Source organism: Vanacampus margaritifer, chromosome 13 (assembly GCF_051991255.1).
Source record: "Vanacampus margaritifer isolate UIUO_Vmar chromosome 13, RoL_Vmar_1.0, whole genome shotgun sequence".
Classification (NCBI taxonomy): domain Eukaryota; kingdom Metazoa; phylum Chordata; class Actinopteri; order Syngnathiformes; family Syngnathidae; genus Vanacampus; species Vanacampus margaritifer.
In genome coordinates, this window is record NC_135444.1 from 9,793,641 (window position 1) to 9,819,081 (window position 25,441).

The 25,441-nt window shown below is 39.6% G+C and overlaps 1 protein-coding gene across 6 annotated transcripts in view; it reads left to right on the forward strand.

Moving 5' to 3' along the window:
* Nucleotides 1-25,441, forward strand: part of LOC144062345 (arf-GAP with coiled-coil, ANK repeat and PH domain-containing protein 2-like) — a 33,998-nt gene that overhangs the window by 3,040 nt on the left and 5,517 nt on the right. For 2 of the 6 annotated variants that reach the window (XR_013296381.1, XM_077583657.1), the window contains exons 2-24: nucleotides 3,942-3,999; nucleotides 6,116-6,235; nucleotides 7,021-7,074; nucleotides 8,580-8,638; nucleotides 9,227-9,410; nucleotides 10,772-10,816; nucleotides 10,901-10,996; nucleotides 15,373-15,447; nucleotides 16,281-16,292; nucleotides 17,348-17,401; nucleotides 18,808-18,920; nucleotides 19,221-19,272; nucleotides 19,594-19,694; nucleotides 19,904-20,009; nucleotides 20,307-20,515; nucleotides 20,964-21,033; nucleotides 21,216-21,310; nucleotides 21,667-21,869; nucleotides 22,363-22,464; nucleotides 23,505-23,597; nucleotides 24,173-24,405; nucleotides 25,081-25,190; nucleotides 25,271-25,381. Coding sequence is in view for 4 of the 6 variants with exons in the window: in XM_077583657.1 (XP_077439783.1) it covers nucleotides 3,942-3,999; nucleotides 6,116-6,235; nucleotides 7,021-7,074; nucleotides 8,580-8,638; nucleotides 9,227-9,410; nucleotides 10,772-10,816; nucleotides 10,901-10,996; nucleotides 15,373-15,447; nucleotides 16,281-16,292; nucleotides 17,348-17,401; nucleotides 18,808-18,920; nucleotides 19,221-19,272; nucleotides 19,594-19,694; nucleotides 19,904-20,009; nucleotides 20,307-20,515; nucleotides 20,964-21,033; nucleotides 21,216-21,310; nucleotides 21,667-21,869; nucleotides 22,363-22,464; nucleotides 23,505-23,597; nucleotides 24,173-24,405; nucleotides 25,081-25,190; nucleotides 25,271-25,381 (2,355 nt within the window). In the remaining 2 variants the exon portion in view is untranslated. The remainder of the gene's footprint in view (nucleotides 1-3,941; nucleotides 4,000-6,115; nucleotides 6,236-7,020; nucleotides 7,075-8,579; nucleotides 8,639-9,226; nucleotides 9,411-10,771; nucleotides 10,817-10,900; nucleotides 10,997-15,372; nucleotides 15,448-16,280; nucleotides 16,293-17,347; nucleotides 17,402-18,807; nucleotides 18,921-19,220; nucleotides 19,273-19,593; nucleotides 19,695-19,903; nucleotides 20,010-20,306; nucleotides 20,516-20,963; nucleotides 21,034-21,215; nucleotides 21,311-21,666; nucleotides 21,870-22,362; nucleotides 22,465-23,504; nucleotides 23,598-24,172; nucleotides 24,406-25,080; nucleotides 25,191-25,270; nucleotides 25,382-25,441) is intronic. The other 4 variants (XR_013296382.1, XM_077583658.1, XM_077583660.1 and 1 more) reach the window with 3 other exon arrangements.

Genomic DNA, 25,441 nt, shown 5'->3' on the forward strand with positions numbered 1-25,441 from the left:
TTAGCTGTGTGGTCAAGTCATCACTTGGCTTTGCTCACGCCACTGCAGTTTTATCACGTGTTCGGGTGAATCACAGATTATTTCCAAACCGTTTTGCCATTTTACCACGTTTCACTCAGATTTATTTTTTATTTTTTTACATTACCCCCACTCAACGGCTTGTGTTTACGGCCAGAGAGGAGGATAAAACAGGAGAGAATGGATGAAAACATGATCCGGCATACACCAGCAGAGTGGAGGAGCTTTCATTCACTCGACATCTGTTTTCATTTTAGTGTTTGCTTTCAACTCTTTGCGCCCGAGAATATGAAGTCCCCAAAGAGAAAGGCTTGTTTTCATATGGTAATTTGGCTCAATCATTTCTTTTCTTTTTGCACTCATCCTCATTTTGCCCTTGGAGCTGTCCATGTTCATAAACCAAGCTGTAGTTTTATTTTCCTCGAATTATGAGACGCACAAAGTACAAAGTACATGCTTTGCTGTTCTGGATATGATGAGCATCAAAACTCCTTACACAAAATTACAGTTTTGGTTTTTGCATGCGGATTAGCAACAATATGGCTTCCTTTTCCTTGCTTATTTGGAGCTTGGACGACTTTTGTTATATGAAGGAATTGGTCCAACGTTCCCGCTTTCCCCTGAGTCACTGGCAGCTGACGAGTCAGCAGATCACAGGCACTAAACTCGCTGCACCTGGTGAGCAGTGCCCAGATTGCCTAGATGAGCGTCTCTTGGGAGGCAAGCTGTGTGCACGTTAGCATGCTGGCCATGTTGTTGTATGATTTAATTAAGCTTCGGGCCATTTCCTTTTAATTGGCGTTTATAATGGCGATTAACAGTGGGGTCGGTCTGGCAGGTTTCGTGCTATGGTGTCATCGCGCACCTTGAAGGAAAAACGAGCCTTCAATATCATCAGACTGCTCTAAATGTTGACACACTTTTAAGAGCAAATAGAATCGCCCGGCAGCAGCAGCATGTGTAAATGTTCATCTTTAAATCATGATTTCATTTTGTTGATGTTGTTAGTCTCCATTGGTGTGTTCTACAACAGCAGGACGCCTCTCCAAAGAACTCCACTTTCAAACAATTACAGGATCTCCGTCATAGCATTGCACTCACCCCATTCTTCACATTTCTATTCACATAAACCAAGTTATCATGTTGAATTTTTTTGCCACAGGCCATGTCATGAGTAGAACACAAACGGTTGATTTGTTCAGGGGTGTTATAATGCTACACGTTTATATGATCAAATTTTCGGATTAGAAAAGGAGTAAGCCCGGGCGGGGTCTTATTTGTTCGTGTTTTCAGGGTCATTGAGTACTGATATAAACGTAGTCTCTGCTGTTACTTTTGTTTATGCCGGTTGGTCATAGAAAATTAAGCCTGGTGAGTTGCCCGTAATCCAAGAGGATGACTCAATTTTACTGGCTGCCCTACAAACATTTGCGCTCTAAACATGGCAGCACAAACCGAAGCACATGTGGCATTACTATTCTGGAGCAGGCCTTCACATAAAACAGATATAAAGTAATATATTCTTTTTTTTGTGTGTGTGTGTGGGGGGGGGGGGGGGTGGCTCTCACAACGTCAAAAGAGCGCATATCTTCCTTAAAAATATGTATGATATGTAACACCAGTGAATTAAACTGATGATACAAATTCACTTGTCTGTCACTTTTATATTGAAGCAAGGAATTTTCTTTTTTGTGTTTTTCTACCTGCCTGATTTTGGGTTGGTTAGTTTTCCACTTCAAATAGCATCGTTGGAAACTAAAAAACAATGCCGCATTGAACGTGTCAGTCAGAACAAGACACACTTGGACCAATTTTTGAGATTTCTTTTGTCTAAATTGCGTATGCATCTCAGTTTTTAAGGACCATCCTTGCTGTGAAGGCTGAAGAAATACCTCTTCAGTGAGATCAGGGACCTAAACATTCTAGAGTGCTGAATAGGCAGTTTTCCTTGCTAATGTGGTTTAAAAAGCCTTTTTTTTTTACCCCTTTAGATCTACATCAAACAACACCTCAGCCTTTATCTAACCCTAGCATCACCCTCACTACCCAGTTTTTTTTTTTTTACCACATTCTTGGTTCTTACTTTTGTTTTGTCTCGTACAGAAAAGTTAGAGTGTGGTAGACAGAAGACTGTATTCTGTGTAGTTTGCATACACTAAACCAGTACTGCTGGGAATTTGTGTAAGGTTCACCTATGACATTTCTAAACTAGAAAAGTAGCCCCTCATATATATCGAAATCTAATATAGTTAATTGTTGTGGTGAAATTAGAAGAAAGTGATTTGTGCTTGTGTGCCTTGTGGCAGCTTCCATTACTTAAAAAAAAAAAGATTAAATTATTTAAAAAAATGTTTTATGGCTTTGCTGGAGCCAGACGTCAGATGTCTTTTCCAAAAGTGCTTTGCACTTGAAGCAAAATACCTGCATCACCCAGCCTTCTTGACAGCAGCATGTGGGCTCTCCGCAGATGCAAGCTTATTGATGCCACTTTGAAAAGATGTGATACGCATGTGTTTTCTCAACTTTTTCGTGAATACACTATACGTAAAAAAAAAAAAATCATACTGGTCCCTCTTTAAAGCTGATAAATATTTGATAATATATATTTGATGACGTTATTCACAGTATGTTCTATTGTGAACGTCTAAATTATTGATTAGGTCTGCGTTGATTGGTGTTGTATTTTGTCTTGAGTCTAGTACTGTATATGTGACACAGTTGATTGCTCCATCCAAGTGTAGTTTACAGTAAATTACATTAGTACAATATAACAATTACTATCACTGAGTTCATTATAGACTCTTTTACACTGCCAATAAAGCAATCGATTCAATTGTGCACTCTCACAAGTATTTCATCGGTCACTTCAAGTATTGACTGATCAGTGATTCCCACACCATGTTAATACTTAGCTGGACCACCCCAGTAAACTGGCTACCACCCAAGAAGTTTTCAAAAAAATTAAATACAAATATATATATATATAAATAAAAAAAAGTGTCGCGGCCAGATATACCGCATGTAACGTTAGATTGCCGTCACTCACTTGTGGATCTTAAGGCTAGAGGAGACGCAAGGTTATATTTTGTTTACATCCATGAGTTTGTTGCAGTTTTGAGGGGTATGCTAACCTGTGTGTGCTCAGGCTAGCTTCCAGACATGACTGTCCCTGTGGAATCGGGCATCTGCCACATCGTACTTCCTTTTTAGATGATTGAGTATCCTCGCCATGCTGCTATGAAATGCAGGTTTGCAGCATATTATGTATTTTTGGTGAAATGCTCCCTGCCATGACGCTGCATTACCCACAATGCTTCTGTTTACATTACGGATGACTCGGATTACCACTATAGTACTGCACATGACCAATGTACAGTACAACCGGTGGGAGAAAACAAAGCACCAAAAAAAACAATTTAATTGTCGATGAATTGTTTTATATACAGAATTTGTCAAAGATTTTGATCGTCAACGTAGTCGGGACTAGTTGACTAATACGGGCAGCCCTAGTTCTGCCATAATGCCAGATGATGTTGGAGGCTTTTCCTGACAAACAACAAACAGCTGGAGGAAGTTTGGCAAATGTCCCACTGCTATTACAGTAGGGTGTAGCTCTCAATCCATCTCCTTCAATCTGCCCAGTTTGACTGAATCACTTTCTCAAATACTGCTTTTCCGTCATTAGAGAGGACCATCGCTGACCCTTTGCTTTTCCTAAACTATGCTGTACCTTAAGTAGTACAATAATGCATACTAACAACTAACAAACCAAGTAAAGAACAGCAAAATTAGTATACAGTATTACAGTTTCATAATAACTTTCACATTACAGTTTTTAACATTTCAGCGATGTATTACATCTGATCAGTAAGTATTGATCCAAGCCAACAGTTATTTTCAAATGTTGTGTTTTTCCTCTGCAGAGCTACGATCGAGGAAGTGGAGGGGGATGTGTGCGAGTTGGAATCGAAGCTCGACAAAGTGAGTACCAGCCAAGAAAAATATGAATTAACAATTGTAATCTTAGTGGCTATCGTGTAAATGTGATATTCCAAATTGTTGATACTATCAACTGTACAATGACACGTGCTTATGTTTCAGGAAATCTACACTTTTTGATGTAAAATACTTCATATTTCAAATTGTTGCGATTTCCCAATAATACTGTAGATGAAGTAGTGGTCCTGCAAATGACACCAATTGCTTCGTTAAGTGCTTTTAATGTACTTGGACTGGCAGTTTTATTAATATAGACTAAAGTCATAGTCTTGTAGAAAGAATGATGCGTATAAAGTCCAAGTTCAGGCAGCTCTAAATTTGGACTTGCTTGTATGCTATAAAACCCCCACAAAAATTGATCAAAATCTCCATTACAGCGGGGTTGTGAATGTTGAACGGTGAAATAGCGGAGGTTCACTGTATTTAGATGTTGCACTGAAGAAGTAGGTTCACAAATAATCAAATATCTTGTTCTGCTTTGTCTGATCATCTAACCAAATTAACTAAGAATAGTTTATGTTGAGAGGCTGAAATTCTGGGGATTTAAACAATTGTAAATTAAATAAGGAATCTAAACGTTTAATCCATTATTAAAGATAATTATTCCTTTGATCATTGATTAGTTGTCGATTTAATGAATTAATCGTTGCACCTCTAGTGCTGTCAATCCCCATACAACCCAATCTGTTGTCGAAGCAACAGAGCTTCTGTTTACCAAGTGAGGGAACGACCTATTGGTGTTCATTGTTCCTGGACTTGTCCTCACCCTCCTCAAAACTCCACCTCTGTGACTCAGTCCAGCCTTCACTTCCCTTCTTGCTATAAAGAGGAAGGATCTACTGGGGAGTGGGAGTGTCTTTTAGCAGTTGTGTGTGAGTGCGCGACCGTGTGTGTGTGTGTGTGTGTGTGTGTGTGTGTGTGTGTATGTGTTGATGGGTGGAGGCTTTAAACAGCCTCACATTACATGTAGTAACACACTTAACACAAGACAATACAAAAGGATTACATTCCCATAATTGTTAGTGAAATCTCCCGAGGCACTTAAATTTTCTCCCTGGTGGCTGTTCTGTTTATTCTTAACCTCTTCCCATAGTGATACAACTTGTCAGTGTGTCTAGCTGTGAATATGTTGATGCATGATCCATCCACCCCAACCCAGCCCCAGCCGCCCCCAGGCCACCAAACCCCCAGACAAACCCCCCACCTCCAGGAACCCCCCCACCACCACCCACCCACCCCCACTACCATCTCAACCAAGACACCACCCACCCCCACCAACCGCCAGCCCCCGACCCCGGGGAACCCCCGTACCCAGGCATCAGTGCCGAAGAGGGGCAGGACAGCGGAGCGGAGAGGGCACCCGCGCCCACCCCACCTCCCGCCGCGTTGAGGGACGGAACACCGGGGGCAGAAGGGGAGATGGGAGCACCGGGGGACGGGCGGCACCCCCGAACCCCAGGCCCAGTGGGGAAAGGCCCCGGTCGTCACTCCAGCGTTCTTAGTTAAAGCTAATCCTGTTACTGAGTTCGCCAGCTCGCCGACTGGCGAACTCTACCCCTAAACCGATCACTTCTGAAACCGGGTTCCAGAGTGGAGTTTGTATATGCTTCCCGTGCCTCTATGCTTTTGTATGTGCCCTGTGATTATCTGGCGATCAGTCCAGTCGAGTTAGCTTGGACAGGCTCCAGCTTCACCTTGACCCTAAACAGGATAAGCAGTAGAAAATGGATGGATATACCCAAGTTAACAAAAGGGAAGAAAATGTCCTGAAATTATATAACAATTTAATACATCATGTGTTTATATAAATGGAGAGTGGGCCATTTTTTTGGGTTAATTGTACAGAAAATTGATGAATGCTTTTTTTGTTTTCTGCTTTTTGTCTCAGACATCTCTGTGGGAGAGAATGGTGTATAGCCAAGCTCTGTTTATGTTTACATAACCTGAAGTTATCTCTGTATCCCCCCCAGTGACTCAGAAGGGAAACAAGTTTTGTACTAAGAAGCTAACAATGTTTTGGACTCATACTGCACCACATAATAAAATTCCTAAATACCCCCTTTTCATGACATGCTTTCTTGATGTTATCTTTCTGTAGCTGGTGAAGTTGTGCATCGGGATGATAGATGCTGGGAAAGCTTACAATGCAGCCAACAAACAGTTTGTCAACGGGATCCGGGAGCTTGCCCTGCAATCTACCAAAGATGAAGTCATCGAGGTAAATACAAATGTGACTCATGCTTCCTTTGTGTTTTCAAAATGAAGCTGTATTTAAACAAATGTAACTTGCTCATCTAAGGTTGATATTTTATTTTACTATTATTTTTGTTACTTGTTTGAGCCAAAAACATGACATAACTTTGTTTTATTTGCCTGAAAGCTGTGAGTTTGTTGTCTCGTATTAAGTAGCAGCCTCAAGGACTGCAAGTGCAATTCATTTGAAAGCCACTATGGTGGGCTATTCACAAATTACAGTACGAAACAAATGACAGCCACTGCTTATGCATTAGACAAAAAAAAGTCTACACACCCCTATGCATGAAATTATGAAAATATTTCTTGATCTTACTTTTCATATCATAGCAGTCTGTGTTAGTATGAAACCTTTAGACCTCTGCAAGAAATGCTGGTAGTTGTGTGTGAACTCTCATTTAACTTGAGTTTGAATGTAATTGGTTCATTCTGAACACAGCCACATCCCAGTTAGAAAAGGGTGGGCACACTTATGCAACCACATTATTTCAGTTTATTGTACTTCTCTTGTCGATTAAAAAAAAAAATATACCAATTGAGTTGTACAGGATATAGAACACAAATGCTGTAAAACGTTTTATTGATTTATCTTGGTGTTATTATTTCTTGTGTATCACAAGTTTGCATTTGATTGAGAAATATTAATGAGTTAAAATTGTCAATGTATTATTGCTTTTTGCATCCTCTTTAACTGATCTTGACTGACTTTTTTCCCCCCAACTGATGTTTGTCCCTCTTTTCTCTCCTCAGTCCAGTCTTTCAAAGTTTGCTGAAAGCCTGCAGGAGATGATCAACTATCACACGGTAGGTTCCATCCACGTGAATAAAAACACAAGTCTCATGCTGCATCTCAACTACAACAATTGTTTCCTGCTGCCCAAGTAGACATGGGCATGTAAGACTTAAGTGTATTGTAGAAATGAGTACCGAGTATTCAGCAATTATTCAACACTGTGGTATATTTTCAAAAAGTTAACCCAATTCATTAAGACTGTTCAACTATTTGTAGTTGAGCATGAGAATGAGTGTTAAGAAAACGCTGGTCACGTCAGCTGATTCTCAAGAGTGGTTATTGCCACTCAGCGATCTTTTAAGCACATGATTTGAAACAGTGCTCTGTTTGCCAGTGGTAGCCTCTCCTAGCCACACTGCTCACATTGTCCTCTGCTATGGAAATTGCATAGAATCCATAATAAGAGTGAAGTGCTCGTGAGAAATCTTTGCAGCATCGTACTAGCAGTAAGTAATGTATATACGACTGAATTGCAGAAGCAAGCAAGCAGTGTTACAGTGAACAAAATATCATGTTTGACAAGTCATGCACAAGTGACTTGGCTTGCCAATGGTAGTGCTCCGATCATTTTTTTATGCTGATCGTCCGATACCGATTACATGGATTAGCTGTAAAAAAAAAAAAATATTCTTTTGGAACAGTAACTGACAATTATTTTAGTAATTAATAAATCTGTTGTTTATTTTTATTTTATTAATTGATGAATCATATACAAATCTAAATAATTTCCTTTTCACTATTATTTAAAAAATGAACATAATTCCAAATTGTCAGTGCAGAAAAATGTACAAACATAAATTATGATTTCGTTGGTGGTTTGGTCTGCAATATGCTAGATTCTGGAAAATGTTGGTCATTATTTTAAACACAAAGATAATCTCTATGGTTTACATTGAGCCTTGTGTTCAGATTACAATAAAACTGAATGACCAAACAGAATGAAAATGTGCCATCATGTTAACGCATCCATCGGAGTAAACACAGTGAATCCGAATTGAATTTCATCTGGGGTTCAGACTTCACAGGGGTTGTCTATTCCTTTCGCCAGTCCTAGACAGACATGCATATGTTTCAATCCGGGATAGCCAATCCGTTCTGCATGTTCTATCTTGACGTACATGTGACGTTGTTTACACACTTGAAGATGGCGGCTTCCAACAAGAGCTGGTCTGCGATGGGAGGACTTGTTTTAAAATGATGTGCAGTAGCTTGTTTTACTTGCCGTTGCTTTGATAAAAGTAGACAAACAATTGCAACTGCTTGTGCTAAATAGACAGTATAGATAGATAGACTTTGCTCGACCAATGTCGATCACGTATGTTTCCACAGAAATCAGCTGATCATGATCGGCGGCTGATCGGTCAGCGGATTACTCCTTGCCAAACATCTTCTTGTCACCTGCCAAATGAAAGCACTTGGTCTTTGTGACTGTGTCTTTGTCTTGGATAACCTTTTCTCTTGTTTCATTACAACAGTTGTTCATCTAAATGAAAAGATTTTTCTTCTTATTGTGCAGATACTATTCGATCAGGCCCAGAGATCAATCAAGACCCAGCTTCAAACATTTGTTAAAGAGTGAGTATTATAAGACTGATGATTTATGTAAGAAAGTCAGATACATTACATGAGAGGGAAGATAGAACGTATACTTTTAAAGTGGATGCAAAATTATTTAAATGTGAGACTTATTTCCAAATATAGCACTCCAGGTGGGCTTGTGCTTTGAAGAAGCAGTGTGATTTTAACCCTGCTTAATTCGATTTTTAGGATTTTTTTTGCCCCTGGCTCACCAGGGCTTAACACCCACATCAGTAGTCACAATGCTTCTCAGATAGAGCAGGGAAAGTGTTTCTCCACGAATATTACCCAGTGCCGTACAGCATTCAAATAGGACTTAATCTCTCTGAGCCTAACGACATGAGAGAACAAATGTGGGACACAAGAATATTCCATGTGTGTGCACAGCAGGACACTCTCAAGCACACAGCTTCATTAGCATAATGAAAAATGGATTTTTAATTTGAAGAAATGTAACCGTTGGCTCAAAATCAATGACAACTTGGCTTCTTTTCGAGTTTCACTTTCACCTACCATGGTCTTTCGAGACTCCTTGGCAAAATCACCTGAAACTCTACCTGTCTGTCCACCCTATCCAATTGCCAGCGACCTACGTAAGTTTAAAGAAGCCAAGAAGCAATTTGACAAGGTGAGTGAAGAAAAAGACGCAGCACTGATCAAAAATGCCCAGGCTCCTCGCAACAAGCAACACGAAGTGGAAGAGGCGACCAACATCCTTACCGCCACGCGCAAGTGCTTCCGACACATCGTCCTCGACTACGTTTTACAGGTAGGGTGGCATATTAATGTATCTAAAATGTCATATTTGGTGACAGGAAATCAAGTGTTATGGTACAAGGCTTTTCTCTGCAAGGCATAAGTGTCAAATATAATCTGCCATATTTTATTAGGCGTTATTTTGTGTTGAAAGCAATGTCAGCATTTGGTAGAACGTCATTAAAAAGTACTGGGTATTTAAATTGGCCGATGTTTTTAAGTTTTTTCTTTCAGTTTATTTAATCATCATTTTAGTTCATTTATTAATACATATTTTTTGAGGAGCGTATTAAAAATTCTCTCTGAAGAGATTTTTTTTTCCCAGAAGGACAAAAATAAGTAGAAGCATGCATATTTTCGCAATCTCAACCAGGAGTTTTGAAATGCTGTACTAGCACTCTTGGGTTTGAACTGAAAGCCTAATTTGCTGAGTCATGGCTTAACATGCTGATGTGGTTGGTACATGGAAGAATGAACCTCAGATGTGTTTGATCCCACTAAATACAAAGTAATAAATACACTACCACATGACAGGGATTCATTTAAAGTTGTAGCGTTAATATTACTAGTGAATGAATCGTGCTTCAGATATGTTGTGGAGATGGATCCATACTTATAATTATTCATATGTCAGAGAAATTAAATAAATTAAGAATATGTAAAAGAGAAAAAGTGAGCAATAGAATGAGTTTAAATCTGGCATGTGTAAGACTAACATAAACAACCTCAAAGGCAAGAAACAGAAGCCAAAAATGCAGATGCGCAAAATAGGTTTGGTAGTGTGCTCCTGTGGTTGATTGCACAATTTCTTTTAGAAGACAAAAGCTTAGCTCTGTTTTTCTTGCCTTCTTGTCTTCTTGTCTGCATATTGGAAATCTATGTGGCAAGCTGCTTGCACAGCAGAAAAAAATGTTCCGCTTATGGGTCTTGTAGGAAACAGCTAAGACCAGGAATGTAGCTTTTCTGCTGTTTTTGTTGCATTTAGTGTAATTATACATTTCACAGTGTAAAGTGACATACAAGTCAAGTCGATAGAGGCAAAGAGAGAAGTTGAAAGCCGAAGCACTTTAATGAAATTTTTCTGTTGTTGAACATAAAAATATGCAACATGACATCACATCATGAAGTGAACCCTTTTAGTTATTGACTGCTATGGAATTAATTGTGGTAGTGTTGGAAATAAATATAATACAATTGAGACAAAGCTAGAGGCAAGAATTAGAAGCTGTAGTGACACCAGAATCATCTGCCGTCATACAGAGCTCCCCCTGGTGTCAGTACAAGAAACTGGTTCAGTAAATGTTTTACTTATCACCTACTACATCATATTCACAATCGCCCAAATGGCTCAATATATTTTATTTATTTTTGCAGATTAATGTGCTACAGTCCAAGAGAAGATCAGAAATCCTCAAATCTGTAAGTACAATATCCTCCACTGTTTCACAATCCAGTGTGACTCCGGTGGTTTTGCTCAATGAATAATGTCTGTCCTTGCCATAGATGCTGTCCTTCATGTATGCCCACCTGACATTTTTCCACCAAGGCTATGACCTCTTCAGTGAGTTACAACCACTAATGAAACAGCTCGGAGGACAGGTACAGCATACAAGAAGTACATGCACGCGCCTACATGCATATCGCTGGCGTCGGGCCGAAACATTGTATCTCCAAAATCATCATTTTTCAGTAGGCCCCCAAAACTGCATGTTTGTTCAACCATTAACATTGCATCAAAAAGAGCAAGCCATTTTCAGAACCTTAGATTGGTAAGCAGTTTGTAAAAATAAGATCTACACGTGGGGTAAGTAATAGTATAGATTTTTGAAAAAATATAAAATTTACTAAATTGTTGCTTATGAGGTTTGTGCACGACGCCAGCGATATCAAACATTCATACAATATTAGTGGGCCTTAACTTACCAACCTAAACCTTAAAGGGGAAGTGAACCCCCAAAAAATTATTGACAGTGATATGTTCTATGCAGCCCCATTAGTCTAAATACGGTACTCTGGTTAATATTGCGTTAGTGGAATATTCGTTAGGCAGCAAACCCAAACGTTTTTATCCATGACATCACAGTTACTACCAATCACAGCTCAGCTTCAGAAAACAGGTGAGCTGTGATTGATCGTTGCCTGAGCCTGAGCAACTGTGATGTCATCTTCAGTCGACAGCAAGTGGCAAAATGGCCACCCCCCTGAGATGGATAAAAGTGGCGTGATTTTGCTGCATAACTCATATTCCACAATTGTAATATCAATCAGAATTTCATGTTTAGACTAGTGAGGTGACATGTAACATTTTATTGTCAATAAATGTTTATGGTTGATTTCCCCTTTAAAATAGTTACAAAATGAGATACAGATATACTTTTGTGCAGAGGCGACGGACACCCACCCCACACTACCTTTGATGTGCCCTTTTGCTCCTATTATCACATATGTTTTCAAACCCTTATTGCGCAGGGTGGGGCCTGTCTGAGCATAGGTTGCTTATCAATAGCATAATTACATGAAGCAACCTGTCAAAGTGACGTGTATTTAATTTTTGAGCATGGTTGGCCTCTTTGAAAGTCCCAACTTCCTCCCCCCTCCTCTCCGTGTATTGTGTGGTAGAGGTTTTATGCTGCAGGTTCCGATCACCCATAAGCGAGATCGACCAATACTGATTCTGATCACATGGACTGGCTGCACATTTTTCAATTTTGCTCACTAATAATTACTTCAATAATGATTCTGTCACTTATTTTTCTCAATTCATTGACGAATCCGATAAAAAAATTCTACACAAATGTCCTTCTTTTTATTTTTTATAAAAAAAACAGGACATTATTTCAAATTGACAGTGCAGAAAATGCACAAACTGTCAGGCGTTGTGGAATCCAAAAGCAGACCCAAACAATTAGAACAAGTTTCACAGAGTTTATTGAACAGAAAAAGAGTAGTACGATAACATGAATAAACCCAATCAAACAAAAATCAATGTGACAAAACACTGAGACATAGACTACCACGGGTGAAGGATAACAGGAACAGACCAAAACGGAGAACAAAAATACACACACAGTGCAAGGAAACCAATAACTGAAAATCACATTAGTACTTACTGGCTGAACAAGACAACGCGGGAACAAGCACGAGGGTATGCAAATGCAGACGTACTGGCGACAAGCAAGCAACCAAAAATAACTTGCCATCTTCCTCCTGTGTGTCCTGCGCCAAAATGCCCAGCAGGTGTGACGCAGGAGACTCCGCCTCCGTCACACTTCAAGTGAAACTGCAACTGAAAGAAAAACAGCAACGGGTGACAACAAAACAAGATTGTGACAAACATATATTATGATTCACTTTTTGGTCTGGTCTGTAGCGTACAGTGTGAAGGAAAGGGGAAGAGGATGCTACACTACACACAGGCTAGTCTATTTGGCTGCGGGTGATCAGTTTTTGTGATCATTGAAAGGCATTGATCGACTAATGCCGATCAGGTACTTTTCCTGGGAAATTGTCCCAAAAACGATTGGTGGACGATCGATCAGGACACCACTATCCAAAATTTGTCCCGCCGCCACCGCTTTTCCTGTATGTTAAATGCAGAGGATAATGTATGAAAATTGTAACATGATTTATATTGTTGTTGATCTTAAGTTTGTGCAAATATTCTTGCCAGTTTAATGTATTACTGATAAAGGTATACCAACAGTGTGGACAACAGATCACATACAAACTTGGAGATATCCTGAGTGAAGCAGAAGCAGCTGACTAACTGTAAAAATGTTTACATACCAATATCGTGTGGTGGATAAACAGTCATTATTATGTATGAGAGGAAATGTGTAGTTTATTATAACAGCATTTCTCTTCATGGGCTCATTTATATTTTGTCTAAAGCAGAGACTGTATTTGAGTTCTCTAAAATAAGAGGCCCCTAGTTTATAGTGTCATTATTGGAATTTATATTTCTCTGTAAAGTGAATCTATGTGCGTCCTATGATAAACAGCCCTCCCTCTTCACCCGTGTGTGACTTTGAGATGGTGATCTCAGTAGAATGAGGAAGAAGGCAGCTCGAAGGTTTGAGATGTGTTTTCCCACCGTCAGTCTCACTCAAGTTTCGAGTCAGCTGAGAGAATGCGATGGAGAAACCTAAGAATGATACATTACAAGGAATGGAGTACTTTTTTTTTTTTTTTGTTTAAAGAAGCATGGACCAAATTGTGTTTCTGTGGCAACAAGAGAGAAGGCTCATTTGTGAGTGAAATTGAATTGTGAACAGTTCAAACAGCATTCCTCTAAACTGGAGTGGTGAGACAAGTGCTGTTTTTAGCTCTCGTGCTGAAATTGGCACTATGCTTCACAAGAAAAAAAGAAGCTTTTGTTGATTCATAGTTAGGACAGGATGAGAGGCGGAGTGTAATCTTCCATAGTGATCGACAGAGAAGGAAGAGGCACATATGGAAACGCGTGGCTTCAACCGTCAAAGGACAGAAGAGGAAAATTGGGAAAGGAAAAATTCAACCATGAAGCCTAACCCCTGTTGAGTGATTGTGGAGGCCTGCATACACACTGATCTTAGATCTGTGTGAAAGTGACACGAGGGGAGAATCAGCATCCAAACAGTTAGAAGCAAGGACAAGAGGATTAACTGCCTTTCTATCATGAAGCTGAAGAAAGTGGAGCGCCTGTGCAGGGAGGTGTGGAGGAGCTGTCAACAGGTCTGTTGTCAATGTATGATGACTAAGGGCAGGAAATTCTAAATTTCACTAAAAACATGAAATATTGCTACTGCTTCCATTTGATATATTATTGCGGATAGGTGATAAAATGGGACATGTAAATATATCTGCTGTCTTAGTATAGCAAAAGTGGTAATACTTATCATATGTATGTACAGATGTCGGGATATTAGTTAAATTCTGTCATTACAATGAGAATGTTGTTACAATTGTTGTTACGGTGAGTCGATCTCTGAAAGTGTGTGTGGAGCTCTACATGCAATTTGAATAAAATGTATGCAGATAGATGATCTGGATTGGACTGGACTGGACTTGTTATGTTTGTGACAGCGGGAAAATATTTCCCATCTGATGCTATCATACTCTTGCTCTGCCGTCCACCCATTTCCTGCCCAAACAACACTAAAGCCAAAGCCCCCCCCAAAAAAGCATTTTTTCCCCCTGTTACACAGATAGTTGTATGGTTTTAATATCTTCCTCTAAAATAACATATGTTATGATATAATGGGTTTGTCATAGTATTAAAGTATATAAAATGCTCCTTCCGGAAAGGAAATGGTTGTTCCCGTCTCCTATATTTCTAAAGTGGATTTTGTGTGCAAATAAGTAATTTTCATGTCACAACACTTCAAAATTACTGACATAAATTTTGCTTTAAAATATTTTGTGTCAGCATCAATGTGAAAGATCGTTATTGGTGATGCTGTCAGACAATACTAAAGTCTCACATTTTAAGTTTTGAGTCCTTCTCACCTCTTCATTTTGCCCTCTTTACTCATTGACCTGTAATGAGAGAATGATGCTTTTGTCTTGCTTTCTGATTTAGGTCGCATTGTGGCAACAAATTATGAATAGACTTGAAACTCAACGCCTTGAGGCAAACTGGCATATTTGTGGCATCCCCTATGACAGCAAGCATTTGTTGCTTTCATCTCTCTTCGAATATTTTTTTTTTCTATCATTCATTTCCCACCTGATTTCACACAAGATTAATCCGTAGCTGATGACAATTTTGCCTGTTGGAAAAGGATTCTTTTATCTAATTTATGTTCTAACCTAATAACTGTAACGAGAATATGATGCATCTGTTTTCCATTACAATTGTTGAACCTTTTTCGTATTAAGCATTAGAAATGATCTATTTCAAATAACAGTTTTTGTAAAATCTCATATTGATTGTTTTAGGGATTGAGTTTGATCAGGTGGTTTAGCATGCCTGACTAATCTGTTATCCTCTGCAGTTGGACCAGCTGGTGGTGGATGCTGCCAAAGAGAAGCGGGACATGGAGCAAAAACACTCCACTATCCAGCAAAAGGTACACACTTGTGTAAAATATGCCCCTGATTTCATTCCTTTTTAGGACAAAGTCATTCAAATAACAGTCAAATAATTGCACCATCAATGAAACGTGCTCCGTTAGGAATAATGCCCTACTTCAGTAACATGGCCCCTGCCCACAAATAAGCATGAATAGACTTTGCTTGATATACTCTTTACTATTCTTAGCCTGGGTTTTAATGGTTTCAGTGATGTAAAACCACCACAAACCTGTAATCTTGCCGGCCTAGTGTATGCATTGATATGTGTGTATTTACTTAAAAGTTATTTTCAATGCAAGGAAAATGTAAGTTGTCTAAGACAAGATGTCAACCACTGACCGTACACGTGAGGTAATTGAAGTAGTACTTCACCCTCAGGTCAGGTGTATGTAATGTGATAACTCATGATGATCTCAACGACACACCGATACACTGAACGGCAGGCATATCAGTTAAGTGGGATATATAGTCATTATGTATGTGGTAGCACTGAAAATACAAAAAATACACACACAAAATATATTACTACTGTATTTGTTAGTGGATTATTTTGGTTATGTGCTTGTGTCGAGGTAAATTGGTAAGTAGGTAGTATATATTTTGCATATGTTCACATTTTCATCGTATTCTGTTTCTGTCGTCTTCGTCGGCTCACTAGTTGTGTTGTTTGCATATCCACTCTTTCTTCTTATGCCAGTTCATGTTCGTACATTAACACATCTCCTCTTCCTCCTGTTTTAAATGTTGTCTGTCTGCCAACACTGTGTCTGTACCCTCCTAACAAATTGTCTGATCCTCTTTTTCTCAATTTCTTTTCTACTCACTTCAGGCTGCTTTACAGGTAAGCAATGTTTGGTCACATTTCTCCCCACTTTGACTCCCTTTCCATGCCTACAATTTGTTTCTTGGACAAAGGACAAAAAACTAGAAATGCCTACCTAACGTTAAGGGCTTTGTAGAACACAAGCATTTTATTTAGCAATTTTCTCACATGATCACCAAAACTGATATATGAGTTATGTTATGACATTTTTTTCTTCATAGAATGAATTGACTTTGGGCATTAACAGTTTCATTTAAGCTGATGTTATTATTGGAACCTAAAAACGTTTATGATACAGATTGACTGCAGTTTAAACAGAGGATACCTGTTGGGATATGTTATAGTCGTCTGTAACCCTGTGATTTGATTTCATATCTGGACATTTCAATACTCAGAAGTCCTTTAGAGGAGACATCCACTATTTTGTGAATCATTCCCACTGTGTGCATTACTCACCCATGACACTATGGTCACATGGGAAAGAGCATGGCTGCTTTCATGAGGGCACAGCTTGGAAAGTGTGGAAGAGCGTGTGGCTTGTAACCTAAATAGCATATAAATGTTTGATGACTGAGCTATTTAGCACGGTCTCCTTTAATATTGGATGTCCGACACACACACAAACAGGCACACAGGTGACCTTCAGAAGCCTCCAGAGGAGGAGCAGTAGTGACAGTGTTTTGACAGACACACACACACACAGCCAGAGGAGGAGTTAGTTGCATTTGTTTAGGAAATGGGCATGCTGCTTAGAGATGCTACACTTCAAGCTTTTGATACAGAAGACTTCTTGACCTTTATAAGGAAATCGCAAAAGATTGTCTGCACTTGACAGGATTGTCGAAAATGAAGATTTTTAGTCGTTTCCACTATGTTTGGTATCTGGTGAGAAAGCCTGCGGTGTGCATTTGTGTGCATCTCTGTTCATATTTTATGTTAAGCCTGTGCCCATAACTGTTAATTTATTTTAAAATGTATGTCTTTCATTCAGCTTCGGTTTTCTATTCTATCTTCGTATCTTTATCAGGGCCAAGAAGCACACGTTTCTTTTCTTTTTGCTGTGTGACATTTAGGAGGTGACGGAGTTCAACTCAGACCACCGAAACTTTTGTGCTTGGAGGTCATCCGTACGTAGCATCACTGCATTGATTTCTGTTTGGTTTACATCTTCTAACCCAACATGTCACCATCTCGTCTTTGCCGCACTAACCAACCAGGACTGCATTGCAGTGTTTGTGTACCTGATTGCACCCACGACTGCCCTTTCATTTAGGACTGCTTCATGTAGATGTTTTTGCAGCATGTTTTCTTGTAATGTCTCATTGTTTTGCCATTTTGGTGTGAAGCCATGTCATTGGATGCATTTATTCTTTGGTCTCAATAATTAGTGGTGTGTGTACACGGCTCAAGCCAGAGTTATTTTTGAGCAGTCTCCTCATTCAGCCTAACTTTACCCTTCTGTAATGGTCCACCACCAAAGTAATTGTGTCCCTTTTAATCAAATGGTGACAGGTTGAATGTATGTAGGACTTTCACCATTACTTTCCATTTCAGGAACTTTGATGTGCACCCAAAAATAAACCCCGGTTGTCCTAGTGTTTGTCATAATGACCATGATATTCACCTCTGCGTGTGTTATGCAATGGTGGCTTGACCGGGTTGTGAGGGTTCTAATAACATTTTGGCTCTTTCTCGGATTACTTTCATGGAACTCAAGACTACAGCATGAACCAATGCTCACTGTTTGGGATAAAGAATGGACTCAATTTCAGCAGAGCGTATTGATGATATGCATTAGTGACGCTTAAATCAAAAACTTATCTTGTCAGATCCCTGATTATTTGTATAATAATTGTCAGAATAAATATTTTTTTCCGAATCGAGTCTTCGGATAAAGCTTTAATTCAATTAACAGGAATGCAGGCCAATAATTTTTTTTCCAGTGATCGCTGACCTCTTAAAAGTTATTTTGGGTGAATGGACATTGGAAAAAAATCTTGACATAATTTCTCCAACAATAGTAAAGTTGGGAGTGGATGCTGCAGACCAACTCTTATCACTGGTGGATGTCACGGCCAGGGTTACTTTTGTCCATGAAGTGTAGCTTACCATAGCTGTAATTGGTTGACAGATCACTTGCCTTTGATGTAAGCTGAGCACACAATGCATGCATCCCAGTGTTCAGTGTCATTTGAAGCGGATGAATCCGGAGGGATTTTATCACCTGCAGTGTAACACTAGATCACTGAGGTATCATACGAACACAGTGGAGGTCCCATGACAACACATCAGTTTGTTTGACAACACTATTGAAAATGGGTAGATTTTAGTCAATATTTTGTTTATCACCAAACCAAACAACTACTGAGGCCTCTCTGAAAGGCATCTTGACAAGACTCAGGCTTACTCATCTCTTTAGAAAGCAGTCAGTCACACCAATGTTTTCGCAACAATTACGTGTCTTGTTTTGTTTTCTTACTTTGTCCTGCTTTTCATTCATCACTTCCTTTCCAACGTTTCCCTCCATGTGCAGGACTTCTCAAATGACGACACCAAGTTGGAATACAACGTGGACGCAGATAATGGCATCGCCATGGAGGGTTATCTTTTTAAGAGGGCCAGCAATGCCTTCAAGACATGGAATAGGTATGAGACGACCACTTCAGATCGTATGAATATGGACACATGAACAATTTGAGACTAGTGTTGTGAATCAAAGCTTGATTTGGACCTCTCTTTATAATTGAAAATATATATAAAACATTGATATGATATATTTATATTGACATTGGTTTTAGTGGCATGGATATGATAATGACGCCTCACCACACACACCATTTATTTTGAATTCCAAAGTATGAATGAATTTGCAATTGTCTTTTAAAACAGAGTAAGCCTAACAGCGGTATGGAATTCCCCTACTAACAATCTGTCATCCCTTTGCAGACGATGGTTCTCCATCCAAAACAATCAGCTGGTTTACCAGAAGAAATTCAAGGTATGTCAAGCGATTCCCAGGACGCCAACCTCAACTAGTAGACATGCATGCCTGTTGCTTATTTCTAGTGTATAATAGAATGTTTCAGCATTAAATATATGCTATCTGCAATTCCAGACTGATCATTTGCGTGACCATTCAAGGGATACATTTAAGGTTTATTGTGAAAGGGAATAGCATATAATTTTGAATTCTACCTCTCACCTGACGCATGGTTGAATGGCTGCATGTTACTTTTCTTTGTTCAACCAGGCACACTTAACAATTCTAAAGAAAGATATTTGAATTTGCAATACCTGCTGTTTTCTTTATTTGCCCCAGGACAACCCGACAGTGGTCGTAGAAGACCTGAGGCTATGCACAGTCAAACACTGTGAAGATTTAGAGCGACGCTTCTGTTTCGAGGTGGTGTCACCCACCAAGTAAGAGCACATATAAATGCACTGCACACAAACAACTCAGTCTAAAGTGCAGCACTGCAGCCACATGATTTTTTTAAGCCCTACTTGTCACTGTCAGTTTTAATGAACACAGGAATATGCAAAAGTAGACAAGGCATACACACACTGAGCCACATGTTTGTGCATATTAAGCAGGAAAGCAGTTGTGTGACTCTTGTTTTTCTCAACAGGAGCTGTATGATGCAAGCCGACTCTGAGAAGTTGCGACAGGCGTGGATCAAAGCAGTCCAGAACAGCATCGCCACTGCCTTCCGTGACAAGGGAGATGAGGCTGAGGTAAAAAAAAGTAATTAAAAAAATGTGCCAAGGCTGACTGGCTGGAAGGAAGATTTACATTTTTAGAACACATATGGCTGGCGTTAGGCAGAATCCTCCTTTCTCCAAAACCATCACTTTTGAAGAAACTACAACAACCATGACTTGAGGGGGAAAATGTGATGGAATAATATCAGCAGTAATGACTTGTAATCTGTACTTGTGTTAATTTGTGCACTGACAATCTTGAAGTGTCATAATTCGTCAAGGACCATCTCAACAAACCATGAGTTTTTCTTTGCTGTGTTACCACCACAGAAGCTGGACAGGAAGTCTTCCACATCAACAGGGAGTTTAGACTCTAGTGGGGAGTCCAAGGAGAGATCACTAAAAGGAGAGAGCGCCCTGCAGAAAGTCATTGCCATTCCGGGCAACGCTTGTTGCTGTGACTGCGGCCAGCCTGATCCACGCTGGGCTAGCATCAATCTAGGCATCACCCTTTGTATCCAATGCTCTGGAATTCACAGGTAAAAAAATATCGGGTTGTATAAACTTGAAATCATTCATGATCTCTTTGTGAAAACATTGCAATCTCCTTTTGAAGGAGTTTCTAAAACATAATCTGACTTAGAAGAATATTCAGGTTTTTATTTTATCATTAAATTCAAATAACTTACAAACAGAAATGTAACATCTAGTGTACTATCTGGAGTTAATAACACCAAATCAAAATCTCAGTTATTCATCATACCAAAAATATGCAGTATGCACAAAGCCCCTCCCTACCTTATTTTAATGATTACTAATGGAACCATCATGACCAGTATTTTAAGCATCCAATACAGTATTTTTAGGAGTTTAAAATAGCTATATTGCTTAATACCTTCGCACCGCATTGAACAGCATGTACTTTCCTGGCCAGTTGTAATCAACATTGTGTGATTTATTTATTTTTCTTCGTCTTTCTATCTGCAGAAGTCTGGGCGTTCATTTCTCAAAGGTCCGGTCGCTAACTTTGGATTCATGGGAGCCAGAACTGCTTAAGGTGAAGAGCATTAATGTTCACAAACAAATGCACAAGACCCTTCTAATGTACACTGTTCCTTTACATTAACTACCTTTAATTAAGCATTCTTTCTTTCTTATTTCATGGTGCTTAACAAGTGTAGGATCTATTCAACCAATAAGTGCTCTCACTCCCCCTTTCTTTTAACCCATCTTTCACAGCTAATGTGTGAACTTGGCAATGGAGTTATTAACCAGATATATGAGGCTCGGCGAGAGGAGCTGGGAGCAAGAAAACCACAGCCAGGAGATCCAAGGTATAATTTTTAACAAGAAGAAAGATAATCCTATTCCGTACTAATTCTCTGACTGAGTATGCAGGCTTTTGACTTGACTCATTATTATCATGTATTTATCAACTGTAAAAGGTGTGTCAGTCAGGACATTGCCCCTAAGCAAGGCATATGTATCCAATGAGATATCAACCATAGACCAGTCAAAGCCCATTAGGGGATAGTTACATGATTGCTATCATATATTGGGATGTATTATCCGACATTACAGTTTTGCATTTGGTATCAGGCAATATGTATCAATCAGTTTTCAAATACAACTTAATACTACTTAATGCTTTTGATGTATTAATTTTCTTTTCTCCTTTTTATTTGATCAGACATGAGGTAGAGGCCTACATCAAAGCCAAGTATGTGGATCGCAGGTTTGTGCGCAGGCCGTCTGATGAGGAGCTTCGGAGCAAGGTGGTGTCCCTCAGCAAACAGGAGAAGAGACTCAGCAGCAGCACCGAGCACCTGCCCCCGAGACCGCCGCCACCCACCCCCAAACTTCGACCTGGTTCCAACACCTCTGGACAGTCAGGTCAGTGGAATCATGCACCCTTGGCCAACAATGATAGTTGTATTAATGCAGAAATTGATTGTCGTGAGGTCTGCGGGTGATCGAGATGATGACATAAGCACATCATTTTAAGATTAAGAGTCACTCTTCCTTCCCTCATCGCAGCCTGTCCTATTCCCTTGCGCTTAATGTGTTTTTTGCACTGTTGTGAACAAGCCTTTTGGCATAGTGTATGTTCTCTGTGAACAGCATATGTCTAAGCTCTGTTTGCCTCCCATTGCCTCTTGTAGTCTGCCTCCTCCAGTGTCAGCCAAGCAACTACTGTAACTTACTTCTGCCTTCACTCTTTCTTTCACTCTTTGTCACACTTTCTCTCCTCCCCTGGCTGTTCTTTGCTACTGGACTAATACCTGCTCCACCCGCCTACCTTAAATCGCCGAACCCACCCACCCTGCCTTTCAAACCCTGTGCTACTCAATATTCCATTCCCCAAATCCCATCATCCCTTGCGTAGCTGTCGCCAGTGGCTCGGAGGCCCGGCGGGACTCTCTCTTCTGTCCTGACGAGCTTCATTCGCTCTTCTCCTACTTTGACAACTCCGCCAAGCTCAGGAGCAGTAAGTATTCAATGTTAATGTTTGGCCTGCTTCTCCATCCCATTTGTCCATTTGGCTCTTGCTAATTGGAGGCTGTGATCCTAACAACCATTTCATACTCTCGCCTTCTCCTTCCTCATCCAGACCCTACTAACAAGAGGAATTCTTTGTGTAAAGAGAATTATTCCGTGTTGTCTTTTTCCTTGGGGAGGGAATGATGCTCACAACACGGTTGTGGTTCCCTGATTAATATACAATGTCTTCATGTTGTCATGTAGAAACTTGGTTTGGGGGATCTGTCCTCATGCAGCCTGCCTTTTTATGAAAACAATCTTAATATCAATAATTATTATTCTTGTTTTGTTCATGGACCTATAATAACACAAGATCATCTTACAGTGATAGTAAAATCAGTGTTAAATTAACACGTAAAATCACAAATGCCTAATATCATTAACTCATTAGCTCCCAAACACTTATAAATAAGTACTTTTTAAAATGTTTTAAATGTCCTAAAGACGTATTTATGTTATTTATTTATTTATTTATTTTTATGCTAGAGCATAAAGAAGGATTTGATGCAGCCTCTCAATTTCACAAAATGGTTAAAGCAATGGTAGTTATTACAAAAACGGCCAGCAGGTGGCAGCAGAGCCAAAGATATCAACCAAGGCCATGTTGAAAATAAGCTGATTTACCCGCAGTTCTAAGCAGATTTGTGAATAATGATGAAACTTAGATATATTCTAATGCTAATTGCTGTAAAACAGAAACAGGTAGAAATATACTTTTTTTCCTGATGAAAGAAGAGACTCTAATCTTTCTTTTGGTGGGTTCCATGTTTTTATAGCAATAGAACGCAAAATAGCTGGGAGTGAATGAGTTAATAATAATAATTTTGTTGAAAATACTCAAAAGTCTTTAAAAAAGACAGAGAAAATGTAAAATATGGTATCTAAAATTGAATTTACTAAAATAAGTCAATCAAACATAATTTTTTATACAATACATAAAGTTTTACATCTGTGTTCCTCATTGATGGTCTTTTTTTTCCTCCGCAGTCAAAAGTGCAGACAGTGGAATCCAGCAGAGTGCTGATGGCAGCAGGGAAATGCTGGCCACCACGCCCTCTAATAGTAGTTTGGCAGATGCAGGTAATAAAACATGCGGTCAGACTTCTCATAGTTCATTAATTCTAACCTAAACTAAAGCCATAATCACACAAACATGGGCATTTAAGAGAACAAAAACATTTATACAGTATGTGGTCTAGTTTTTCTATAAAAAAAAAATAAATAAAAACTTTTATAATACCTTTTGTTTGAATTGTGCAATATGATCTCATGTAGCAAAAGCATCTATGTTAGGTTAATTGAAGGATCAAAATTGTCCATAGGTGTGAATGGTTGTACCGCGGTGTATGTCTGCAATTGGCCATGTGGACCCTCCAATTGACTGGCTACCAATTCAGGGTTTACTCTGCCCCTCGCCCACAGTCAACTGGAATATTCTTCAACTCCTTAGCCTCCTTAATGGGGAAACTATAGAAAATTGATTGCTTAAACTATATTTAATAATAGAACCTTTCCAAAAATAAAATAAAAAATCCCCTCCATTTTTGCTTCAAAAATATGTTTACTCTCAGGGTGTGGAAATGTCTTAAATTAAGATGATATGATTCATTCAGTTTTAAAAGTGTGAATGTAAATATTTTGTCTTTATTATTAAGATGTTGCTGAGACTCCGCCCATGCCCATGCCAGCCACCCTGCCTCCATCATCGCCTTGCAAGGAGACGGTGTTCTACGAGCCCAAGGAATACAGTTCAGGCCTTCAGCTCTACTGGGCTTCTTATGCCCGCAGTCTACCTGATATGGCTGAGGCCCTGGCACATGGAGCCCAAGTCAACTGGGTCAACACGGAAAGCGACAAGAGAACACCGCTCATCATGGCCGTGCGGGGGGTAAGCACGCTTCATCAGTTCATTGAAATACAACTCAAATCTCAATTCGTAAAAATAAATCATGTGTGTGTGTGTGTGTTTTAGAGCTTAGAATCGCAGCCAAAATCCGCATTCGCTTTTCATTTACCGTTAAAGCTGCGAATCTCAAATCAATTTGAATGGGTTACTTATTGTATGTTTGACGAAAGACACGATAGTCTAAAAAAAATGACAAATCTAATTTGATCACAATAGTAAAATGGAGTGCACTTACAGTATAATATATAGCGCTTGTCGTCCAAAGCGCTTTACCAAGTCTCGTATTCACTTTTTAAAAAAAATATATTTATTTTTTTACATATCGCAGTGTACCAAGATATGCGGCCAATGCTGCTATCAGACCATACGCGAGCTGAGTGTTTTCAGCCATGAGAAGGTTTTCCTTTTTAGTTTAAAATGACTTAGCGGTACTTTAACCTCCAGGATCTCTTGCCTTACACTGACTAATGGCGGAACCCAGGGTTTTTTCACTTTTGGTTAAGTTTTATATCCATCTGTGTACTATCGTGCGAGTTAGCTAGCGCCAAGCTAACCTCAGCATCAGCTCATTAACTGGCTAAACATTCCCATGCATGCGCAGCCATTTCTGGGTGTCACTTTTTAATTCTGATTTCAGTCGCTGATGTTTCATTCCAGGGCTCATTGGTGACCTGCGAGTTTCTGCTCCAAAACGCGGCCAATGTGAATCAGCAGGATGCTCAAGGTCGAGGACCTCTGCACCACGCCACCATGCTGGGACACACAGGGTTGGTTATCGGCACTCTTTGACTCCTAAACTACTACTAATACTTTGGCACACCATACATTCAACTTGTCTCACTTTCAGGCAAGTGTGTTTGTTCTTGAAAAGAGGAGCCAATCAAAATGCTGCCGACATCGAGGAGAAAACGCCGTTGACCGTCGCGGTGGATGCGGCCAATGCAGACATTGTTACATTGTGAGTATCGTCACTATCTTAATCTTTTGTTCACCAATTCTCTCCGAGCTTCGTCTTAGT